This window comes from Heliangelus exortis, chromosome 2, assembly GCF_036169615.1.
Source record: "Heliangelus exortis chromosome 2, bHelExo1.hap1, whole genome shotgun sequence".
Taxonomy (NCBI): domain Eukaryota; kingdom Metazoa; phylum Chordata; class Aves; order Apodiformes; family Trochilidae; genus Heliangelus; species Heliangelus exortis.
In genome coordinates, this window is record NC_092423.1 from 108,364,854 (window position 1) to 108,387,375 (window position 22,522).

General features: G+C 40.0%; 1 protein-coding gene across 2 annotated transcripts in view; it reads right to left on the minus strand.

Moving 5' to 3' along the window:
- Nucleotides 1–654: 654 nt before the first annotated feature.
- The window catches only part of NOL4 (nucleolar protein 4), a 187,319-nt gene continuing 165,451 nt past the window's right edge, over nt 655–22,522 (minus strand). For both annotated transcript variants that reach the window (XM_071737453.1, XM_071737452.1), the window contains 3 exons: nt 13,112–13,292; nt 8,784–8,864; nt 655–2,605 (listed from right to left, as the gene is read on the minus strand). In XM_071737453.1, coding sequence (XP_071593554.1) covers nt 2,412–2,605; nt 8,784–8,864; nt 13,112–13,292 — 456 coding nt within the window. In that variant the 3' untranslated portion in view covers nt 655–2,411. The remainder of the gene's footprint in view (nt 2,606–8,783; nt 8,865–13,111; nt 13,293–22,522) is intronic.

A 22,522-nucleotide genomic window follows, 5' to 3' on the forward strand; every position in this document is an offset into this window, starting at 1 on the left:
TTTGCTTGAGGCCAAAGTGACACAAGGTATCTCCTTTGACCCCTTTTGGCACGCAAGAGAAAAAAGAAAGTGTAGATATATGCAAGTGGAAGAGAGGAAAAAGGGATGTGGTTCCTAAGCAGGCTTTTGAATGCTTGACAAGATAAAACCTGAGGGGACCCACACATCTAAAGTAGAGACAAGCTGTAGGTTTTCAGAGGCACGGGGAGACAATGTTAGGAGGAAACGCATCTTCCAAGTGATGGGTAGCAACTGGTAAGGATTCACAACAATAGCCTTATATCCAAGAATGAGTGTCTTTAAAAAGATTTTTAAGAAAAAGTGTATGGGCAAAATGGTGTTGCCTCCAGGCATTTAAAAATTACAAAATGCTGTGTTTTCAGACCTCATGATTTATGGATCACCCACTTCTGCTATTACTGAAGAAATTCTTCATTAAAACAAAGCTCCAGCAAGTCCAAGCTACTGGATTTACTCAATAATTTTAAGAAACAAGGTTTTTCTGTCTGCATTAATTTCACTAGAAGGTCCTTTTTTCTGTTTAAAGACAATAATAATTGAACAATAATGACAATAAGAATAATTAAAGACAATAATAATTATAGCTTTAAATGCTATGTCAATTTAAATGCTATAATGTTTCACAATCATGTATTTAAACACAGAAATCTGTTTATTTACCCAAACAAAACAGAGGAAATGATTCCAGCCCTCGGGTTTTAATTCTCATTTAAATATGTGAACATCAGTCCACAACTTAGAGATGTTTGTGTATCTATGTTCCCCCAAAATACTCATATTTCATAGGCTTTTTCACATTAATATTCACCAACAGTATCACAAAAGTTCTTTTTCTTTTACAGAACTGTAAGCAACAGTAATTCTAGAAACACTAGAGAAAAAAAAGCATAGCAATGTCCACAGTTACAAGAAAAAGTGCACATTACCTGGTCACAATCACAGTCATTACTTGGAAAACTATATGTAACAAGTAGATATAAAATATCACCGATGCCTTAAACTCATTGTCAAAAACAGAATTACATAAAATTTTTTACATGAAATAAGGCAAATTTAGGAATGCACAAGAAACTTGTTATTCAACAAAAGCTAAACAACAGAACAGATAGTACAGTAAGCATAAACTAAAGTACTTTTTCCTATATACTTAAAAATAAGCCTGCCGTAGTGCACAAAGAAAACACCAATGTGTAATCAATATTATAAAATAAGAAATGGAGGGGTTGGGAAGAGTGGGGAAGGGGAAAGAAGAGATTTATTATAGTTGCAGCTGCATCCATTTACAGTTTTGTACAGGTTTTAGCTAGGCCCGGGCATTACACAAATCATACCAGAAGTGTCAATGACCTTCCTCCGTAAGAATTTCGTTTAAATTAAGGAAAACAAAATAAATACACACAAGAGTGCAAATTTTCAGATTGTCACTTGCAACCTCTTAACATTCATCATCTACATCCAATCACAACTAGAGGGACTTGTATAGGACAGCAGCAGTGATCATGGAGTTAGATGAGCTCACTGTAAGAAAACAATTTTTCTTTTTTTATTTTTTTCCCAATGATACGTCTTTTTTTTAAAAAAACCCTCAACTCTTTATTAATTGCTAATAAAGCTGCAATATATTACAGAATGGAGTTGAGCATGGTATGAATGCAGGAAATGCATGCTTCCTTTGGAAGGTATTCCATAGATGACAATTTACAGTACATGGGGGAAGAATTATCCAGCATCAAGAGTTACTCGTTGTAGAAAGAATATGAAGTTGGGGAGAAGGACACAGTCAGAGGTTCGAGAGAGGAAAGGGGGACTTACTCCTCAAAACATTTTTAGGACCAGTGAAAAAGTTTACCAAAGTAAAAATGAAAAAATCTTGAATGAAAACAAAAATCTTTTGTTTTTTTTTTTTTATAAAAATTACATTTTTTTAAAATACAAGATCCTTTTAATTGCAATTGTGCCCTGTGGCAACAGGACATTTGGCAACGTTTTGCCATATACTGCAGCTTTAAGTCCAATGAGTCAGTATCACATTCCACTAATATTGCACTTGGATCTTGAACCATATAAGCTTTTTTAAACCACCACAGCATCTTCTGTTTCCTCCACTTGTTAGAACGAGTTAATTTCTAGCCACTTTTTTCGATATTTATGCTGACACACTAAAACAAAAGCAAGAGGCTGGACACCGCAAAGTACCTCGGAAATACCAGAGGTCGAAGTTCACTTGAAGCACCTTAACACATCACTTTATGGATCAAGGACAGTGTGGCATTATGGTCATTAACTCTCCTAAAAGACTGTGCAGTAACTGAAGTGTGTGCTCTGGGAAATCAAAATGTCATTAGTGGAAACTCTGAGATAAGACCAGGCCGGTGTGAAGGTCACGTGACTCAGTTCTGCTGCAAAATAAGGTTTTCCAGTTCATCTGCAGAACGCAATAAAAATGCTGCTGATTCTCTATACCCTGCCACAAGCTGCCTCACTGCATTTATTTCAGTCGGACTCAGCTGGGGTCTAGAGCTTGAACTACTGGAGGATCCGGAGCTGGTTGCTAACTGCCTCTTCATACTGAGATCTGTTGGACCTGCAGACAACAAAGGAAAAGGAAAAAAGCTTCAGATCCCCTGACAGAGACGTTTCACGGGTTTGCAGAGCAGACAAATCTTCTCTCAGCTGAGTGAGCAGTGAGAAACAAGCAATAGCTGTTCAGTTATCTGTTTGTTGCCTTGACAGGAACCACAGTGATTTATCTGTATATATGAGAGACACCCTTCAGGTTCTACTTACGTAGCCCAGGGGGCAAGTCGACTGCCAGCACAAAATTACCCTTTGGAGAACACCCCAACAGTGTAGGCCACTTGCACCCCAACACTGCTCTGGGATCTGATGCTGGTGAGCAGGGAGAAGACTCATCTCCTGTGCCTCCCCCAGCTCCAGCTGCCACCGTGTCCCTCGTGGCAACCTGCGCACTTGCAGTTTTTATCACAGAATATCAGACATATTCTCTAGATACCTATTTTCACATTTCATGCTTCAATCAGCATGCAGCCAGATTGTGAATCCCTTACAGATGTAGATAGATGGTCATTCAACTTGACTAGCTCTGATGCCACGTGATCACTTGTATAAATAGCTGATCATGAACAAGATTAGGCTGGTGGCAATCTGGCCGCTGTAGGGAGGAGTTCGGCATCATCTGTGGGGGCTGCATACAACTGGCAGTATACTGCAAGGATCTTCTGAGGCCTGAACACTGGCAAGAGAATCTGCAGCAACCACCACGCTGCACTGGCAGCTTATCTGCTTAGCAACTTTCATCAAAGAATATTCTCAAGCCCGTGTCTGCTGCATGCAGAAGACAGAACTCCTGGGAGCAGCCTGCACGTCAGTGCAGTCAGCAGAACCACCTGGCATCACAAAGTACACCTTGTGTGGAACTTCCCTGGTCATCTGACCATAGCTCTTCATCAATTAAGATATATGATGCTCTGATAAGATGTTTGTGTTTTCCACTTGATCTATTTTTTCTTCCTGGAGTGCAAATGTGGGCAGGTAGAACTGGACAGAGGACTTTTTTAAGCACAGAAGTATAGAGACAGCAACTATATCCATCCAGCATTTTATTATGTGCAAATCTGGGAAAGTATTGCCCATTCCTTTTGAAAGAGCAGCAAATCTATGCTTCTGGCAGGAAAAAGATCAAACTAGACTGATAATTTTAGTACTCTCCTGGAAACAGGGATCAAGTTATCCAAAGTGATGTATCTTGCTTCCTATTAGAAAAACATCACTGTGCAGTTTCTCATATGCCAAGGCCAAGGCTTTTCCAGCATTATCTCACTGGATGGACCTTTCTTTCTAAAAAGACTGGATTAATCTTAAAAATTGTAATTCAACTTTAGAATACAGAACACACCAATTCATACTGTAGAAGTTCTCCTGAAAAATCCCATTAGATTCACAGGACTCAAAACCAGAGTGGCTACCTTAAGCACTAATAGAAAGAGATCTAATGTTTTCCAGAGGCTGAAGATCTGTTCATAAAATTTATGTATTTTTCTTTCTTTCATGTTTCTGCAGAGTTACTGCTGAGACCACAAAGAATGGTGAGATTGCTACGTCTTCCCACCCACTGAAGCTAATGAAAATCTCCCCTTGATTGAAAGCAGAGCTGGGGCTATGAAAAGAAACTACTCAAACAGAAAGGGTCCTATTAGATCTTATTTCCTACTACAGAAGTAGCATGTACAGCACTTAGCCTTACAACTGTATTATCCAGTTTTACACAGGCATAAATGAACTGACTTTTAAATGACTTCCAGTGTACAAAGGATAAATAAAAGGACAATTAGCTCAGTGAATTTGTTTCAGTGTGACTGCACACTTCAGGGAAATGACTGCGGTGTGAAGAAGCTCAAAGGATATTTCCTAGTAAAATCTTAACCCAGCAGAGAGAAGAAGGGTATACAAATCATAAAAGCAGCTGGGCTGAATGGTTGTAAAAAGCCATTAAAGACTTCTATATTTATTGAGGTGGTAATGAAAAAGCTGCCACTGACATATTGAAGACATTGTGCTCCACATGAACCTGCTTTAACTTTTGTTCCTTCCTTGACTCTCATTCATGTCACAGCCAAAATCACACACACAATATATGGCATAGCAGAGCTTCTGTGGCAGACCTTATCCTTTTCTGAAACAAAACTGAAGGGCTTTTCTCATTGGTAATTTTAAGTGATTGAATAGGATATTAAGTTTACTTCACTCCCAAGTAGAAAATACACAGAAATGTATACAACACAGAAATGTGCTTGCTTACATCTCTCCTTAAAAAAATTGATCAGACAAAGTTAAAACACCACACTGAAAGAAAAACTAGGAGAAGATCTGATGTCCAGCATGCATAAATCATTGTAACTCCTGACAAATCTATAGCATCACAGTGATTTACACAAAGTGAAAATCTGGCTCTGTATTCCCAGCTGTCCTGATCAGATATATATCAGATATCAGAAAGCTTTTAACTCTTTAGAATACATGTATGCATCTGAATCCCTGAAGGTACTGGAAATAAAGGTCTGTGCAAAATGCAAATCTCCAGTCTGCATACACAAGGAGCCACCAGGACCCAGAACTCCTCTTGGTCTTTGAGTCTTGTGTTGGGTACAGTGTTCTTGTGTGCAAAGGAAGTAGGAAATCTCAAGTTTTAACTTACCCTAAATACTTCAAACTGCTTGATTTTGCTTGCTTGTTTCTGCATGTACAAAATAGGATTTTACTTCACTCCCCAGCTACTGCCTTTAACGTAACAAGTCTCAGTGCTGTCCTCCTTCCCCTCAAAGAAAAGCCCCATGAGCAAAGAAATCCAGATGCACTGAAAACTGTTCATGGCTATGGGTTCAGGACAGTGAGTACACCCATGCCCTTTCAGGAAGAGAAGCTGCATGTGCTCACAGAGAGCTGAACAGAAAGAGAACAAGCCATGCCTGCTGTGGGGATAAGGATTTTCATTCTTTTTTTAATTATGTGACCTCTACACCTGACAGTCAAAGCTCGCCCATGTCAGCCTAAGCTTTATATCTGGGAGAATCCTTCACTTAAAGACCAGCCTCTGGATGTATTATACCAGTCTCAGCTTTTAATAGCTACTCACTGGCAATATTACTGATTCTTAAAGGTTGTCCAGGCTGCTATATGCTAAAAATCCTGTAACTTAGCAGTGGCTTCATCAGTCATACCTAGTCATTCAGAAAATAAGTAATAAATGCATCTACACGATTTAAAGTGTGTAGATTTTTCTGTGTGATTTTATGCAAACCAGCTATTCAAATACAGGAACCTAAACCTCAGGTCATCCTTTACATTTCTTTAACCAGTCAAATGAATCAGATATTCTGATGGCTAAAATAGCTGGTGTAAAGTAGACACTTCATGTACATTTATCTCCAGATATCAGTGTTACAGGTGATTAAATCTAGAGAAAGCTGAACAGCTTCACCACCATTTCTTTTCCTAACTATCCTTACTTTAAATAGAACTATTTACTTAATGTACTTAATGTTATTTATTAAGCTGTCCATCTTCACATGAGCAGGGATGTGAATTACAATGAATTTTGCAGTTTCAGGCTCCTCCAAGGTGATACTGCAAACATTAGCACACTGCTTCCTGGCCTGGAGTACTTCAGGACAACTAAAAATCATTATTTCTAACATCATCAGGTTCCACCATGTCTGCATGTTCAAGTAAAGAATTAGCACATATGGCAGTGATGAAGACAGGACACTTATTTTTATTTATTTTAGTGCATAATATTATAAATCACAATTGTCACCTCCCATGTCTTTATAACAGCACATTCTCTTAGGCAGCACATTAAACAAATTGCTGAGATAGATCCTTTCTTTTATATCCTTTCAGATGACTAAAGTATTGCTCCTCTGCCTCTTGCTGAGGCCACCTGATTGACACTTTCAGATGGGAATATTTTTGATGTACCACCTCAGTCCAGTTATGTAGACATAGTTTCCTCTGTGAGGTGAAATTGTTCATGTTGGAGCCACATCAAGCTGAATTAGAGAACTCTGAAAACACACACTTCATGTGCTAAAAAATCATTTATCATATTAGCTACTAGGAGTATCTGCCATTAAGGACACTGCAGAACAAATGGCTTTTCTGTATATTACAAGACTGGAACTACTTATTGCCTCATGCACAACTCATAAGCAACATGACATATCAAATTCCAAAATATGGGTCAGATGTAGATGTGCTGTTACTGATTGCTTAGACACTATCAACTGTCTCAGCAAAAATCCCTTAAGAATTGTGTGCTGTCACTGGGTAGCTACCAATTTCATAATTAACAACTACTGAAAGAATAATAAACGTGTCAGTCGCAGAATGGTTATCACTATTACAGATAATAATTTAAAAAATAAAGAAATAAAAGGCTACATGTGCTAAAGCATCTGTACTTCTACATTTTCATTAATACTTAAGCAATTTTTTTCATTAGCAAATACATAAAGAGCAGCGGCACTTATTTGTAGAAACATTCATTTGCCCATGCTTTGAAATCTCTCGTGTATCTTTTCTGTTGTATCTATTCTCTCCCCTTTTTTTCCCCCATGACTTTACAAGTGAGCATGTACTAGCTTATTATGTACTCCAATAAAACTAAATAGAAACAACTATCAAATCAGATGTACTTAATACTGCAAGAATGTTTTTTTGTGCAATATTATGCATCTGTCTGTTTCTTTTCCTCCTGCCTTCAAACAGAGAGCAAATATTCCTAAAACTATTGTTTCAAGTGCCAGGAGATCTCAGATCAATAAATCAGAGACTAATGCATTGGACCTTTTAAGATTCTCTATCCCTTATATACCCTTCCCTCTGGAAATCATAGCTTCAGACAGCTTAAATAGCAGAAAAACCTGCTATGTTATCTGAGGGAAGAGATTTGAAAACACAGAAATGCCTACAGCCACTGAACATCATGCAAGTTCAGCAATCAGCAAATACACTGGTTTGTGATGAAATTATTATGCGAGGTCCTCCAGTTATGTTTCCTAACCACCACAGGAGATTAATTATGGGTCACACACCTGCCTTGCCTTAATTGCTTTCTCCTGAGCTTTGTGCCAAGGTAGAACAGTAGGATACTGCCCAATATATCTACAGACATTCCAACTCCATTCCTATGGTGGGAGCAGAAAGATACTTGAAAATGTCATGTATCTCATAATTTGGAGTGGAGGACAAAGGAGGAAGAGGAATGTGGGGGTGATGTTAATACAGAATTCAAACAGCATTTTGCAGCAAGAAATCTTCACCTTTGCCACAACATAGGCAAAATGGGGGTTAATGAGAAGTTAAATGGGTTGATCTTTTTTTTTTTTTCAATTGGGACTAATGCTCTCCCAGGATCCTAACTCTATCACTCCTGTTCTGTGTCTCTTCATGCCCCAAGCTCCAGCTGTGCTACAGCTGAGCTGTTTTGTCTTTTCTCTCCCTCTCCACTTTCTGGTCATCAGGGTAGCACAGAGAACTCAGATGACTGTGCAAGAGTAGAGGCATAAAGAAGAGCCAGAGAGAGAAGCCACGGGAAAATCCCATTCAGTCCCTACATCCCTACATACTCTGGGTCACCCAGTCAGCACTTGAAGTATGAGCTACCTACTGGGTATTCTTAGCTTCACTTTCCCCCTCCTCTCCCTTCCACCCCAGTTTATTGTTAAGAAGCCTCTACTGATCAGGCAACTGCCAACATTTTACAGTGGGTTACAACTTCATCAAATGGGAGGGTGAGGAAATAAGGCACCCTCCCTGCTATCACATGCCAAAGTGGATGAAAGTGCTGGGCCTCCCTCTCCCTGCCCCAGAGCAGCACGGCCATGGCCATGCCCATCACCCAGGCTCAGCAGCAGCAGCTCTGGGGACTTCCCCCAGCTACCTTGCCATCTTCAGCAGGGCTGCACCACCTGAAGTCTCAGGAGGCAAAAGGCCCAGGATGGTTGATATGCACATGGGCAGGAGGCCCAGCTAAGATGGGGAACGGCCAGGAGAGTGCAGCCCTCCTGGGGCTCTGAAGGGGAGCAGAGGTGATGCGGTCCAGCAGCTCCCATCTGGACCACAGGACCATTGGTCATGGTCTGCGAGCCCACCTGTGGGGGGAAGAGGCTTAAAAAGAAACCTGCCAAGGCTGAGGGTTTGCTTGTGTTGTTGATGTACACAGATTGAGCGTGAGGACTCACCTGAGCTGTTCGGGGACTGAACGTTTGTGGTGCCAGGGATGCAGTGCTGTGTCGCTGCTGTGGTGGAGGCAGGCTGTGGATCTGTGTAGAGAAATGGAGACACAACAGCTGCTTTGTCTTACCATGACACAAGGGCATGTCCTGCATGGCCAGTCTGCCATCAAGCCTGAAACACCCTCTCTTTTTATACACACAAAGGATTTAAAGTTGACATTTCTGCTTAGGAAGCTAGGGAATGACGCAGAAGAAACAGCATCAAATCACCTCCAGGGAGCCCCATAGCAGAAATGCTCTCTAACTTCTCACAGGGAAAATGGACTGCAGGAAAGAAAGAGGCTCTGGAGAGCGAAGCTCCAACAAGCCTACCCTGGCTTCAGAGAGCGCTGAGAGCTGGCAGTCACCAGGAGAGGACAGACAGCAACCCATCAGATAGAAACATGTGGAGATGGGGTGATCCCAGCCTGTCAGGAGAGGCTCGGGCAGCATGCAGGGACTTCAACAGCTTCTGGCAGCAGCAGAGGATTTTGCTCCCACCAGAGCAGCCTGCCTCCTACCCTCACCCTCCTGCACTCCAGCTGGGCTTCCCTCTGAGCTTGGTCCAGGTGTGATGAACCCAGGCCAGCTGCAGCCTCTGTGGCTGGCTAGGAGCTGGCAAGCAAATTTTGTTCACACCCACTCATTTTCCCCACCATGGAGTTCTCTGTTCAGTTCTGTAGTTGGAACTGCATTAGCCTTAAAAAAAAAAAAAAAAAAAAAAGAGCTATGGAAATTCACCTTTCTCAAAGAGCATCCTCCTTTATCACCTGCAATAATCAAGGACAATATGCCCAAAGGCTTTTCCCCCAGCCCACAAATTTCTTGGTGATGGGGTGAAGCTAAAGGATTTAAAGGCAAAGAGACCCCGGTGCTGTAAGCTTGCTCCTGCTGCAGTTTTTGCCTCCCACAGTAAAGGAGGGCTCACCATAGAAGCTGTTGTAATCTGCTTGGTCATACTGAGCAGCTGCAGAAGACTTGCCCCATACAGTTATGCAAGGAGTTAATTACAGGTCTGTAATTAGCCATGTGGAAGGACAGGAGCACTGCAACAGCAGGCACAGAGAGACCCCTGAGCCAGGGACACCAAACAGTTGGGAAAGCAGATAGGTAAATCTGTAAGATGGGATTAGTGAAGGGATGAACTTTACTGGGGAGGAAATAACCAAATTAAATGAGTCACAGCACACAAAACACACACATCAGCTGGACTACTAGATAGGAGAGCTAATTGGACATGGTCATCATGTTACATTATGTAGAGGAAGGTACAGAACCAGGCATTCAAGCAGTGAGTTTTACGTAGCTTTTGCAACTTCTTTCTGCTTTAGCAGATACATAAAGCCAGACTTCATTTGTTTAAACACATCACGAGTAAGGTGTATATTTATTTTTATGCTAGGAGAACATCTGTAAATGTGACAAGAATATTTCATGGGTTTCTAATTCAAAGAAAATGTAGTCTTAAATTCTTAGGTCCTGAAAATAATCTGCAAGCAAATATCCTGTCCTCCAGAGAGGGAACTCATTAACCATTGTAAAAGCCTTCTCTTGAAACAGGAGTCTTGCAAACAACTGTCCTGGAGGTCTGTTAAGAAAACAGTGGTTACCCCTCTCAGCTACATCTCCTTTTAGTTTACAAATGAAAAAGTGGACACATCATTAGAGAAGTTGTCTATAATATCAATGACATATCACAGAAAACTGACAGATCCCAAAGAACTAACATCCAAATCCTCCCATTTCATAGAATCGTAGAATCATAGAATTGGCTGGGTTGGAAGGGACCTCAGAGATCATCAAGTCCAGCCCTTGACCCACCGCTGCGGTTGCTAGACCATGGCACTGAGTGCCACATCCAGTCTCTTTTTAAATGTCTCCAGGGATGGAGAATCTACCACTTCACTGGGCAGCCCATTCCAATGCTTGAATTTCTCCTGTAGGGGAACCAGCTAACAGAGCCTGGGCACTTTACCCTAAGTAGTCAAGAGATAATTGGGTTGGCTACGGATTGCTTTTGCATCAATGAAACTAAGAAAATGATGGGAGTCGCCTTTTCACGACTTTTCTGATGATTTTCCTGAAGTGGGAAGTGGGTCACAAACCATCAGCCAGCTGGAGAGTTAGCATCAACGACTGGTTTCCAATTGCTGGCACACAGACTTTTGGTTTGTGGAGCTTATGTGCTTTGGATCCTGTAGGATCCCTGTGGAGAAGGTGGACACCTTTGCACAACGTTCTAACTATGCAAAACCATCTGTTAGAGATGCAATAATTTATTACACTTCCAAAGTAAAAGACATATATATATATATATATTTATACACAAAATTTTTCCATGCAAGTAGGGAAAGGCAGGGAAGAAACCTAATCTAGTCTAGTGGGAGGTGTCCCTGCCTGTGGCAAGAGGTTGGAACTAGATGATCTTTAAGGTTCCTTCCAACCCAAGCCATTCTATGAAATTTGAGCATCTGTCCCCTGGTCCCCTCATCCCGTTGATTCTATACAGTGAAATTCAGTGCACTGCATAGTTCTCTGGCTGCCTTAGGCGTGCAGCATCTGGAAGTTCCTTAATAACCCCTTTTTGTCCTCCAAAACCCACCTTGAGCTTTAATTGTGAAAAGGCACTGGAACCCTCTATGTTAAATGGACAAAAAAAAATGTTGCTTCTAATCAGAAAGAATATTAATTTATGATGTTGGATTTGTACCTCATTTTTTAAAAACTGCATGCTGAAGTGGCATAGAACACTTTTGCCCAAATCCCATAATTCACTAAAAAATGGGAATTGTTAAAATTTATCGTATTACAAGAGGTTTGAAGTGAAAAACAACTACTCAAACCAGTTGTGATTCCTCACAGTCTACTATTATGTAAAGCTTGACAATTTGGATGACTTCTTCTGACAAATAATCCATAGGGAATTTAAACCTACTTTTAGTTGGGTGAAAGAGAAAATCCCAGCAGCTGTCAGTAGGAAGTGGCTCAGACCTTCCCTGGCCACAATGTAAGAGACAATTTTAACGTTCTTGTGCATTTTCCCAAGAAATGAGATTTCCATTGCCTATCTTACTCTTACGAAAATATTTGATCAGAGATCATATTCAGTACCTCAGATGTGTTTTTCCTGCATATGGAAACAATCGTAATCATCATTCACTCTCTTAACGTCAAAGCTTTTTGACAACTAAAATATTATCTTCTTAAAGCCCTTTGAAAACTGAGTACAAATCATTCACAGACCTTTGAGGATTTTGGTGGGAGGGTGTGAGAAAGCAGACATGACTGAAGGTCACCAGGACACCACATACCAATAATTTCTTGTAGGCTGCAGCCCTGATAGTATTTTGAAATTGCTGAGCATGTAGAAAATAGACTGTAGCTGAGCAGTTACTGTCTTGCCTAAGCCAGCTCATGTACCTCAAGCAGCACTCTCCTCAGTCAGAGAGGGATCAGCCAGGACAAAAACATAGGGATTTTTCTGTCCTCTGAAATATTTTTTAAAATGCCATTTTCGGAGGCAAGAGACCCTCAGTCTTCTGGAGTAATGATTTATCTCTGACAAACAACACCAGCATAAGCAAAGCATTCCTTTCACTCTGAATTTCTGTGAAGTCAATATGGGGGCCTCTTTCAAACAAATAATGCAATTAGCTTACATTTATTTGTTAAAGGTGCTTTGCTAATGTAAGAAGAAAGTCATGTTGTCTATATAAATGACATCACTGTTTTTTTCAGAGAGCCATGCAGCCTTGTGTTGGCAATTTTTACCTTAAGGTATGGACAGATGTGCTGATTTTTTGTTTAACACTTGTTATGGCAGATCCTTACCTGCAATAAATTAAATTAGCTAGACAGACCCGGTTAGAAATTTAGAACAAGTAATCTCTGTTAGAAAATATGGAGTTTGGTGTTTTTAAACTCCAGCCACAAAGATACTGATGGCCTCATTTTGTGATCACTACAGGCCAGGAAAATAATGACAGGGCAGGTCCTCATAAAGTCATGCAAATCAACTGGAAATCTAACTCAGCATTTTTTTTAATGCAGTTTGTTACAGAGACTTCAGGCTCAGCCTTGCTCTATTGTGAACTGGTCCCTTGAAACTGGAAGGAAACCAGCATGCAGCGAGCAAGTGCTGTGCTGAGCAGTAGCTGTTTGCAGGATTGTGTTCCTGCTCATTACCTGGTAACAGGCAGTGGATACTGAGCCCCTTGGCCTAGCTTTCAGTACAGCAGGGGGAAAGGTACACATGAGCACATATACACAGAGGCACATTTGATAAGGGAACTCACCACTGCTAGAAGCATCGTTGAGATTTAGCAGCCCACCTCCGAGCCCTCTGTAACTATGGTAACTGTAGGTCCCGTTGCCATTGATGTACAACACCTCCTGTGTGCTGGAAACTGCTGATGTTGAGTAGGTGACCTGGGCTGGATCCTGTTTGTACTGTTTGTCAGATGGAGAAGCCTCATCCTAAAAAAAAAAAAAAATGTTTTGAAATATTGTTACATTTTACTTTTCACGAAAGGGTCTTTTTAGCTGTTAAGATTCCACATCTATTGCTTGCAGAAAAGTATAATATATGTTAAACAAGCACAGATGGGCTCTGATTTACCTCATATCAGCTGAAAAGAAACAATGGAAATAAACAAGGATTCAGATTTCCTACAAATCTGAGAATATTCATTTATTTGTGCTCCACAAGCCAACCAAACCATTTCTTGAAGAAGATGCATCCTCTCACTCCAAAGAACTCATAGTCTCTTGTAAAACCCAACTTTGTCCAGAAAAGAACAGTAAAGGACAGAAAAAGAGCCACCATTTTGAGCACAGGAGTGACTCTTCCAAGTCAGAGAATCCTCTTTATTGATGAGACAAACCAATACAGAATGCATCAACTACTGCCTCAGAAATGACAGAAGGAATTTAGGAGTGGAATAAACCAGCATTGTCAGTGTTTGCAGAGGGCTGAGTGAGTGAGTTCCCCTCCACACAAGGGCCAAGTGGTAAGGATGCCTCTACAACCACAACTGGAAAGCATTTGGCATCTGAGTATGAGCAGTGACTGTACCCCACGGGTTCCCCTCAGTGCTCCCTATTTGCCTCTTAGATGCTTGCATAATATTTCACAGGATTTAGCAAAACAGCCCTCCATTTCTCCCCTAAAAGAGATCATATTTCAGATGAAAGTGTATTTTTCCCACTGCCACTCCTGACTATGGAAAGCTTCTGTGGCAACTTGAGTAATAATACAGGTGGGGAAAAAAAAAAAAAAAAGCATCAAGAGAAGATTTAATGTGGTTTAGAAGTTGAAAACAAGGAAAAATATCGGCGTGTGACTGCTCAGCTCGCCAGAGGGATCTGAGTGCTACAATTTCTGATTTAGTCTGCAAATGTATTTGAACTCTGTCTTTGTTTCTTTTAACTTGTAGACTTTTTATGGGCCTGATTTTACACTCTCACCCAATAAAAATATATTGCAGTGATTTCAAATAAAATGAATCTATGGAAGATGCTTATTTTAAAAAAAAAAGAGGTGAGAATGTTTGCAGACTTTTTCAGAATACTTAACAGTAAAATGATTTCTTACAATTATATTCTCTTTGTGGATGATTTAATCCATTTTATGCCTCTCTCTTCTGCATTCTCTTTCATGGTTGCTAAATATAGCAAATTATTAAGAATGTTATAGATTATCTCCAAACTTTTTTACAGTGTTCAATTAAATACAAGAACGTATATACCAGCACAGAGGGACCAAACAGTTCAAATAATGTCCAGTCTCTGTGTTGAAGCAAAAAGAGTTCTGAAGCAGCTTTCTTATTTGTGTTATGAGAAGCCATCAGTTCCACCTCACAAATAAGACACAATCTGAGATGAAGATATCCTTTCTTTTAGATATTTATTGTTGAAAGAGGTCTGTGCACAACTGAGATGACTGAGGAGAAGGTATATATATTATTAACAGAAATTTTAATATTTTATACAGAACAATAAACCATTAGATAATTAATACTATAAACAATCAGAATGGGACCTCTTGGGCACTAATATGGGCTGAGGCAAATTTTGCCTTCTTTAAGAGAGTCAGCCAAACTGTTCTCCTGTGCATTTTCTTAACTAATACCAAACAAAAGGCCAAAATTGCAAGGTATTTTTCACAGAATGGCTAGGGTTGGAAGGGACTTTGAAGATCATCTAGTTCCTTGCCCTCGGTGCACCTTGGAGCGTACCAACCCACGTTAGAACACGGGGCCAAGAAGTGGGAGACGTCAGTTCTGGCTCCTTGTTGCAATACGTGTCGAAGAGGTGGAAAATTTGGGATGCGAAGTCTTTGCTAGTTGTGGTGAGAAGGGGACCTGAACTCAGAGCTCCCATCTCCTAGCAACCAGGCTTAGAGCAAATCTGTGGTGGGAGTCACAGCTGAAGCTGTGCCACTGTGAAGAAAGAAATGTGCAATTCAGGGGATATGGGGACAGCAAACATGAAAGGTAACATGACTCAGTTCCTTTTGAGAGAAGCATCCCTGCTCCTTTCCAGCTACTCCCAAACACAAACCCCACAAGCTGCTCTGAGGTGAGGAACCCAAGACTAAGGATGCACTGCCAAAGGGGGATCATAGAATCACAGAATGCCTTAGGTTGGAAGGAATCTTAGAGAGAATTTACTCCAATCTTCTCACCATGGGCAGAGGTGCCTCTCATCTAGACAAGGTTGCTCAAAGCCTCATCCAACCTGGCTTTGAACACTTCCAGGAAGGGGGCATCCACAACCTCTCAGGTCAATCTGTTCCAGATTCTGTTCACCAGATTCCAATCTGTTCACCACCCTCATACTAAAGAACTTCTTCCTCATATTCAGTCCAAACCTATTCTCCTTCAGTTTAAAACCATTTCCCCTTGTCCTATTGATGGACACTTTTATGAAAAGTCTCTCTCCAGCCTTCCTGTAGGTTCCCTTCAAGTACTGGAAGGCATTTTTGTATTGAACTAATTGTAGCCCTGTGCAACACCTTGGTATGCCATGAGCTGGGACTTGAGGAGGAACTGGTGGGGAAGGCTTCTCAGTGGGATGACAGGGGTTGAGAAAGATGCCAAGCCCAGGACTCCTGTACATGAGCTCTCATCTCTTAGCCAGCAGACAAAAGGCAGCTTCCTCTAAATATTTCATATGTTTTAAAGAGTAGATCAATGACCTGTACCTAAATGATGCAGAAGTTGCCAGACATTTCAGACCTGACATTTGGGCCTCATCTAAATCATCAGCTCAGTCCTACAGGATGACTAACTGCAGAAGCACGGCAGGATTTTTGACAAATATTTTCTGGGCAGGCTAAGGTGTTAGCTCTACTGGTAGGACTAAAAACCATTAGCCTGGTCCCAGGGTGGGTGGTACATCTTATACATTTCCCTGGCATTTAAGTATTTTTCAGAAATGTTTTGTACTTCAAAAGGATAAACTCTACCTTTTTTCCCTGCAGCCACACCAACAATAAAGAAGTTAGGCTTTCTTTTTCATGGGGAGAAAGAACATGAGTATCATACTCAACTGTCTGTACCTGAGTTTTACTCTGCACAGATACATTCTCTTCTTTCTTCTCATCTTACTTGCCTTTGCTTTTAAACTAATGCAGAAATTAAACACAGTGTTGTTCTAGAACTGAGATATTTTTAACATTCTGTGTTATTCATTCAGCATTTCTTGTTTCCTCCTATATTGTTTACACTAGAAAGGCTTAATAATTTATTTAAAATGTTATTTCAAAAATATTTAAATTCCATAATAATCAGTAACAACTAACTAACCACTTGTTAATATGTTTGACCAGGAACACACATTGTTGTAATTCCTAACAAATTTATAAAACCTGGAAAGTATTAACTAGCCATTTAAAAATTATTTATAATTTACCTTTAATAAGAAGTATGAACAAGATGGGGATAAAACATTTGTCCATCTTTCATTTGACTTATACCATCTTTGTTTTGTATATGCTCATTTCCGTCCCCCATGTCCTCAACCACCACCAAAATAATAATAAAAAAAAACCTAATAGCTTGCTAAAATAAAAAGCCCTGGAAAATCTGTGCTACATGAAGTTTTGATGCTACATATCCACAAGTATCAGAAATTCTGTGTATTCCCATTCAGAAAGAGCAGTGCTTCTGCCCTGGCTCCACGCTTAGCAACAGGAGTTGCTAACATGGAAATGTGAATCCTGAGAGGGAGTGTGTACAGAGACTCAACTCACATGGACAAGGCCAGCTGACCATAAAGCCAACAAAACTCCTGCAAAAAGAATTTAAATGGTAATGCTCCAAACAGTGGCAACGATGGTGGCATCCATTTAACTACTGCTTTCATGAAACACAGTGTCTACCAGACTGACAAATTAACAACTCTGTGAATAACAGCTCTTAAGTGCTATGTCGAGGTGATTTTTTTTCCCACTCAGTGAGACATTAGACAAAAAGGCAAACACATTCTTGCCTCATGTTTCTTGATACTTTTTTATTATATTAAACTGAAATATGTGGACTGCTTATTGTTCTTGTCTATAAACACTTTGCTTGGAATAATCCTTCGAGGTTAGGGAAACTCAAAAGCAGATGTGTCTTCAAAGAAACCAGAGACCTAATATTTGCATATGGTCTTCCATTTTTTCAGCATTAGGAAAAAAAAAAACAAAGTCATTCACATGAAAAATCAAAACATGCTTTCATGTGCTTTCATTATGTTGATTTGAGCCCCAATACTTTGCAGTATGACTTTAGAAGAAAGGAGATAATGTTGAACACAGTTTTTCCATTTGGAGCCCACCAATTCCTTTCTGTGATTTATGAATCAAAAGTAAAATAAATAGAAATACATGATAAAACCATGTAGCACTTTACAAAGCATACCTAATTAATCCTCACCATACTTCTGTTCTACAGCTTTTATCAGAGCTTTAGAGATGGTGAGATACTGGCAACAAAGGCAGCCTTAAGCTAGAATATGTACAGCACTTGAGTTCTTCAACCACCATCACAAACCAGGCTTCCCTATGTTTAACTTAATTTTTAAAATAATGGGAAGAAACTCAGAAGTTCCACCATGGGGCACTGCAGGGCTTGGGAGCTCTCTGACCATCTCAGCTCTTGCACAGAGAAGCAGCTGCTGGGGTAAGTGGTCAATACCATCTGTATGGAACAAGGTGTTAAAAGGAGGATGAACAACAGGATTCCTTGGCTGGCACTGCAGAGCCCAGAAGGTGGCCTCTTAGACACCTGGAGATCACTGCCATTTCCCTGCCCATCACCTGATTATTACCACCTTGTCCTCTGTCTCTTCAAACTTATTTCATACTGTCTCTTCAAAATCCCTGACACTCATCCCATTCTCTCTCCTTCTCCAGTTTCATCTTTTACCCAGTTTCAGTCTTCTTGTCTGGCAGTTCCTAAGCTCTCCTTTCCAAACCAGTCTCTTGGTGTATGTTATCTGAGCAATTTCAGCAACTCAGGCCCTTTTGCTTCCTAATTTTCATTTAATCAGTGTCACATCCACTGATGGTCCAATCTTCTCCCTCCTCAAGAGACTGACAGTCTCCTAATCCCCAAAATCCTGTTCCACAGAGAGCAAAGCTAGAGAGCAACAATTAGTCGGGGCAGCTTCTTCACACATCCAGTCTTATCTACTCACTTTCTCATCTAACTCTACCTCATAATCTCATTTTCCCTTCATCCCTCTTTATCTCTGCTCCTGCCATGATTCACAACCCCAACACTCTTCCCCTCCTTTCTGCACCAAGGTCAGATTCCTAGTCTCATGCACAGAAATTTGAATAATCTGGAAATTTAGCAACTAAAATGTTTTGGCTGTGTAAGCACATGCATTCAGTCCTTGGCATAAATTACACCATTAAATGGTCAAGACCAAACACAGAAACTTTTTTTTCTTTTTTTTTTGTTTTGTTTTGTTTTGTTTTTTTGTTTTTTGTTTGTTTGTTTGTTTGTTTGTTTTGGTTTTTTTTTTTTTTTTTTGGTTTTTTTTAGGAATGGTAAATACATTTAAGGATTCCACTACCCATATAGGACAAAATATTCCTCATTCTTGAAAGTGGCTGAAGTTTTCTCTGAAGGAGTTCAACAATATAATATCTGGGGGCTGACAGTCATGAAGTTATCACCAAATTGCATACACTAGTATTCTAGTGTGAAGTGTCACATAATCTTACTAAGTGATACTACCAACTGCTTGGATGACACACATTGTTCTGACAGAACACTGAATCTTTCACTAGCTCTAATGACATTAAATTAATTCTGATTTTGACTCAGCTTTTAATTTTATGACCAATATCCTGGAAGCCTAAATAAATATTATTTTGACACCTCTCAGTAGGCTAAATTTTCAGCAGTACAGCTGCTGACTCAGTATGCTTAGTGATGAAGGAAGCAGTATTTCTGCAAATGATAGATGTGATTTTTCACATCACTTGAGTTTTGATTGCCACTGAACGTTCTTTCTCCCCTCTCTAGTTCAGAAGGTTTGTGCTGGGATTGCTACTCATTAAATAAAACCTTTTCAAGATTAGAGAGGACTGAACAATATGAAATGGCCCTACATAATTCACTGAATTTGAAATCCAAATGAAGCTTCACAGTAGTCCTTTGCATTGGCTGACCTTCATATTTAAAGTACTGAATATTTATAATCCTTTATATTGACAACATCTGTTCATATTCTAGGAAGTGTTCTCACAGCTGTGATAAAAGCATGGAGGCAAAATAAGGTCTGTAGAAAAAGGTAATACCTCTTCCTAAACCACGAAAAGAACTTCAGTGCCTAAAAGCTGATCTAATAAAAGATCCCACCTTCCCCAGAAAGCCTTATTTCCTTTACAGTGAGCAAAAGCCAGATTTTCAGTTGAAGTCAGCAAAGTTTCAGTACTCCCAATGGGGAAAGCCAAGCAGTTCCCTGATGAATCTGTGCAGAGGAAAGTCGATTCGTGTGACCTGCTTGCTGTGCTGCATCATTCTCAAAACTGTTTTGAATTAAGTTCTACAAAATTTCCAGTCCCTACATTGAGGGATCACTAATACAAAATTAACACCTACCTGAGATTTCAGTTCATTTCACCAGACCACTAGCTAAAACCTGAAAAAGTAATTTTTAGAATCTTTATAGTGCATTTAGAAAAATATTTAAAACATACCACAGATATATTTTATCTCAGTGGCAAAGTTATTCCCTGGTAACTTTCCAAGATAGATACCTATGCTTTTATATTTTTATACACGTGTGTGTGTGTATATACACCCTTGGGTATTTCTCAACCTTTCAGGCTATTCACAGTAATCTTTAAAATGGTGTGTCCATTGACAGTCCCATAACAGATTATCCAAAACTGTCTGGATGGAGATATTTGAAAAATATCTGTACCTCTGGACAGATTCCTTTCCCTTTAAGTTTAATTGTCCTTCATAAACAGCATTCTAAGTCTTCGTCAGAGGATAAAGCACTACAATTATGGATGAGGCCTACAATCAGCAGAAAGACACAAATACAAAATTCAAATAAAACACAAATACAAATTCAAATACAAATAATATTACCAAACTCATCCCAGGTATTCTTTAGATTGGGAAGTGTTTTGACAATTCAGGGGTGTACTCAGAAGTGAAATCAAGAGGGGCACAACTCTCCTCCAGCATGTGCAGTATTTCTCTTCTAAGGCAGAACTGGGGGAGGGCAGGACTTTCTATTTCCCAAGTTCTGTTATCAGATCTAGACCATGTTTTTCTCTACCATTCTCTCTGCATTTGCTTTCCTTTTAGTGAATTAAATCGAGTATGCAAAAAAACACAAGAAAGCCTGGCCTTCTGTGACACACTGCTCAATATGTAGCTAAACTGTAGCTGGGCTTTCCAGCTAAGCCTAACATTCATGCTGTGAGTGCATGATCTCAGCATTACATGGAGAGACATCAGTCTCAGTTTAGAGTTTTCCAGCTCCTCAATAAAGAAGCAGCTGCCACAGGAAGTGGCCATCATCATCTGCACAGAGCAGAGTGTCTAAAGGAAGATGGAAAAAAACCATGGGATTCTTGGTCACCATTGCAGGGTCTGGAAGGTGTCCTCTTACACACAGAGAGATTGATGCCTTTCCCCATACCCTGTATCTCACTCTCCTTGCTTCTTTCTACCATCTCATCATTCCATGGAGAGCACATCAGCATAGAATTTTCTGACATAGGTGTAACATTATATGAAAAAGTGCTCCTAGCACGCAGACGAAGTTGTTTTGAATATGTCACTGCCAGAAGTCTAGGTATTAATGATAATTCTGCTATAAAGTCCTGGATCAACGCAGTTTTCATAGTTTAGATTAAAAATTACAAATACAGTTTTTTAGATAGTGAGGAAATATTTATATTGTCTAATTAGCTAAATCAGGTGCAATGCAGAGTCCAGATAGGCATCTACACTTCCCAATGCCACCCAATGGTGGCAAATGACACCAAAATGCCAATGGTGATGCAGGAACTTGGAGGGGTGTCTATCAAAAATGTAAAGTTATCTGCCAGAAATAAAAGGACCTCCAAACTGTCCTTTTGACACAGGGTACAGAGCAAAGAAAAGAAGGTACCATGCTTCATTGTCAGATTAGGAGAGCAGTAGGTTTCTTCTGCTTTCATGTTATTAAGACTGAAATGAACTGCCAGCATCAGTACTGTCACCAGGCATCAAAAATGACATGAGCCAGTGTTCAACAAGAATTGAAAGTATGAGACTGACACGGGAAAAGAAGATCAAAATGACAAGGTTCTATTGTGCAGAATAGAGAAAGAATCTCGATCTTCTGCATTTCTGATAGAATGACATATTATTTATAGACTGGAATGGGTATGTTAACTTTAAATAAAAGGCTAGTATTTTCAGATTGCAGTGCTTGTGTCTTGGATTTTTTCACCACTGCCACTTCACCTGCAGAAGAGAAAACTTTCTTTGGAAAAGATACACATGTGGCTGTTGCAAGGAGTTGTCAGAGAAACACTTTTGTTTGAGCAGTATTAAAGCAGAGGGATCATTTCTCATAGCCTGTCAGCTTTAAGCCTGTTCATTATCCACTGTGAGAGCAGAAGAGCTTACAGAGCTCACCAGTGCTGCTGGTTGAGCATGGGGACATGGATGAACTGTTCCTAGAATTTAGATGACTGTGAGGCAAAGTCACGGGGAAAGAGAAACTGGGATCTTCTAAAGGACCTTGTATCTCTCTGTCAAAATGGAAAAGGATAGAAATAATCTTTTTCTGTGGTGTGCTGGTGTGCTTTTTTTTCCATCGGGGACAAAGAAATTTCAAGAAATGTAAGGCAATGGAGCAACCACACTTGAGGTGGACAAACAATGGAAAGTGTCCTGCAAGTTGAATTTCTTTATAGCTCCTGCTGTTCTTCTCTTAGCTTGTAATTATTACCCTTAATAAACTATTTCATAAATTATATTGGACATGGCCACGCTCATTATTTTACCAGAGAATTTTAATGTATGAATAAATTTAGTTAGCTGATGAAAGCTGTCTCAACACACAAGACAAGTGCATAATGCAAGACTGAATAGAGCACTGCATCGTATGCACAGCAAAAACCTCTGCATTTTAAAATAATATGGCCAACAATGGGCAGCACCAGATTACAAACAGCTACAGGCATGGAAGAAGCA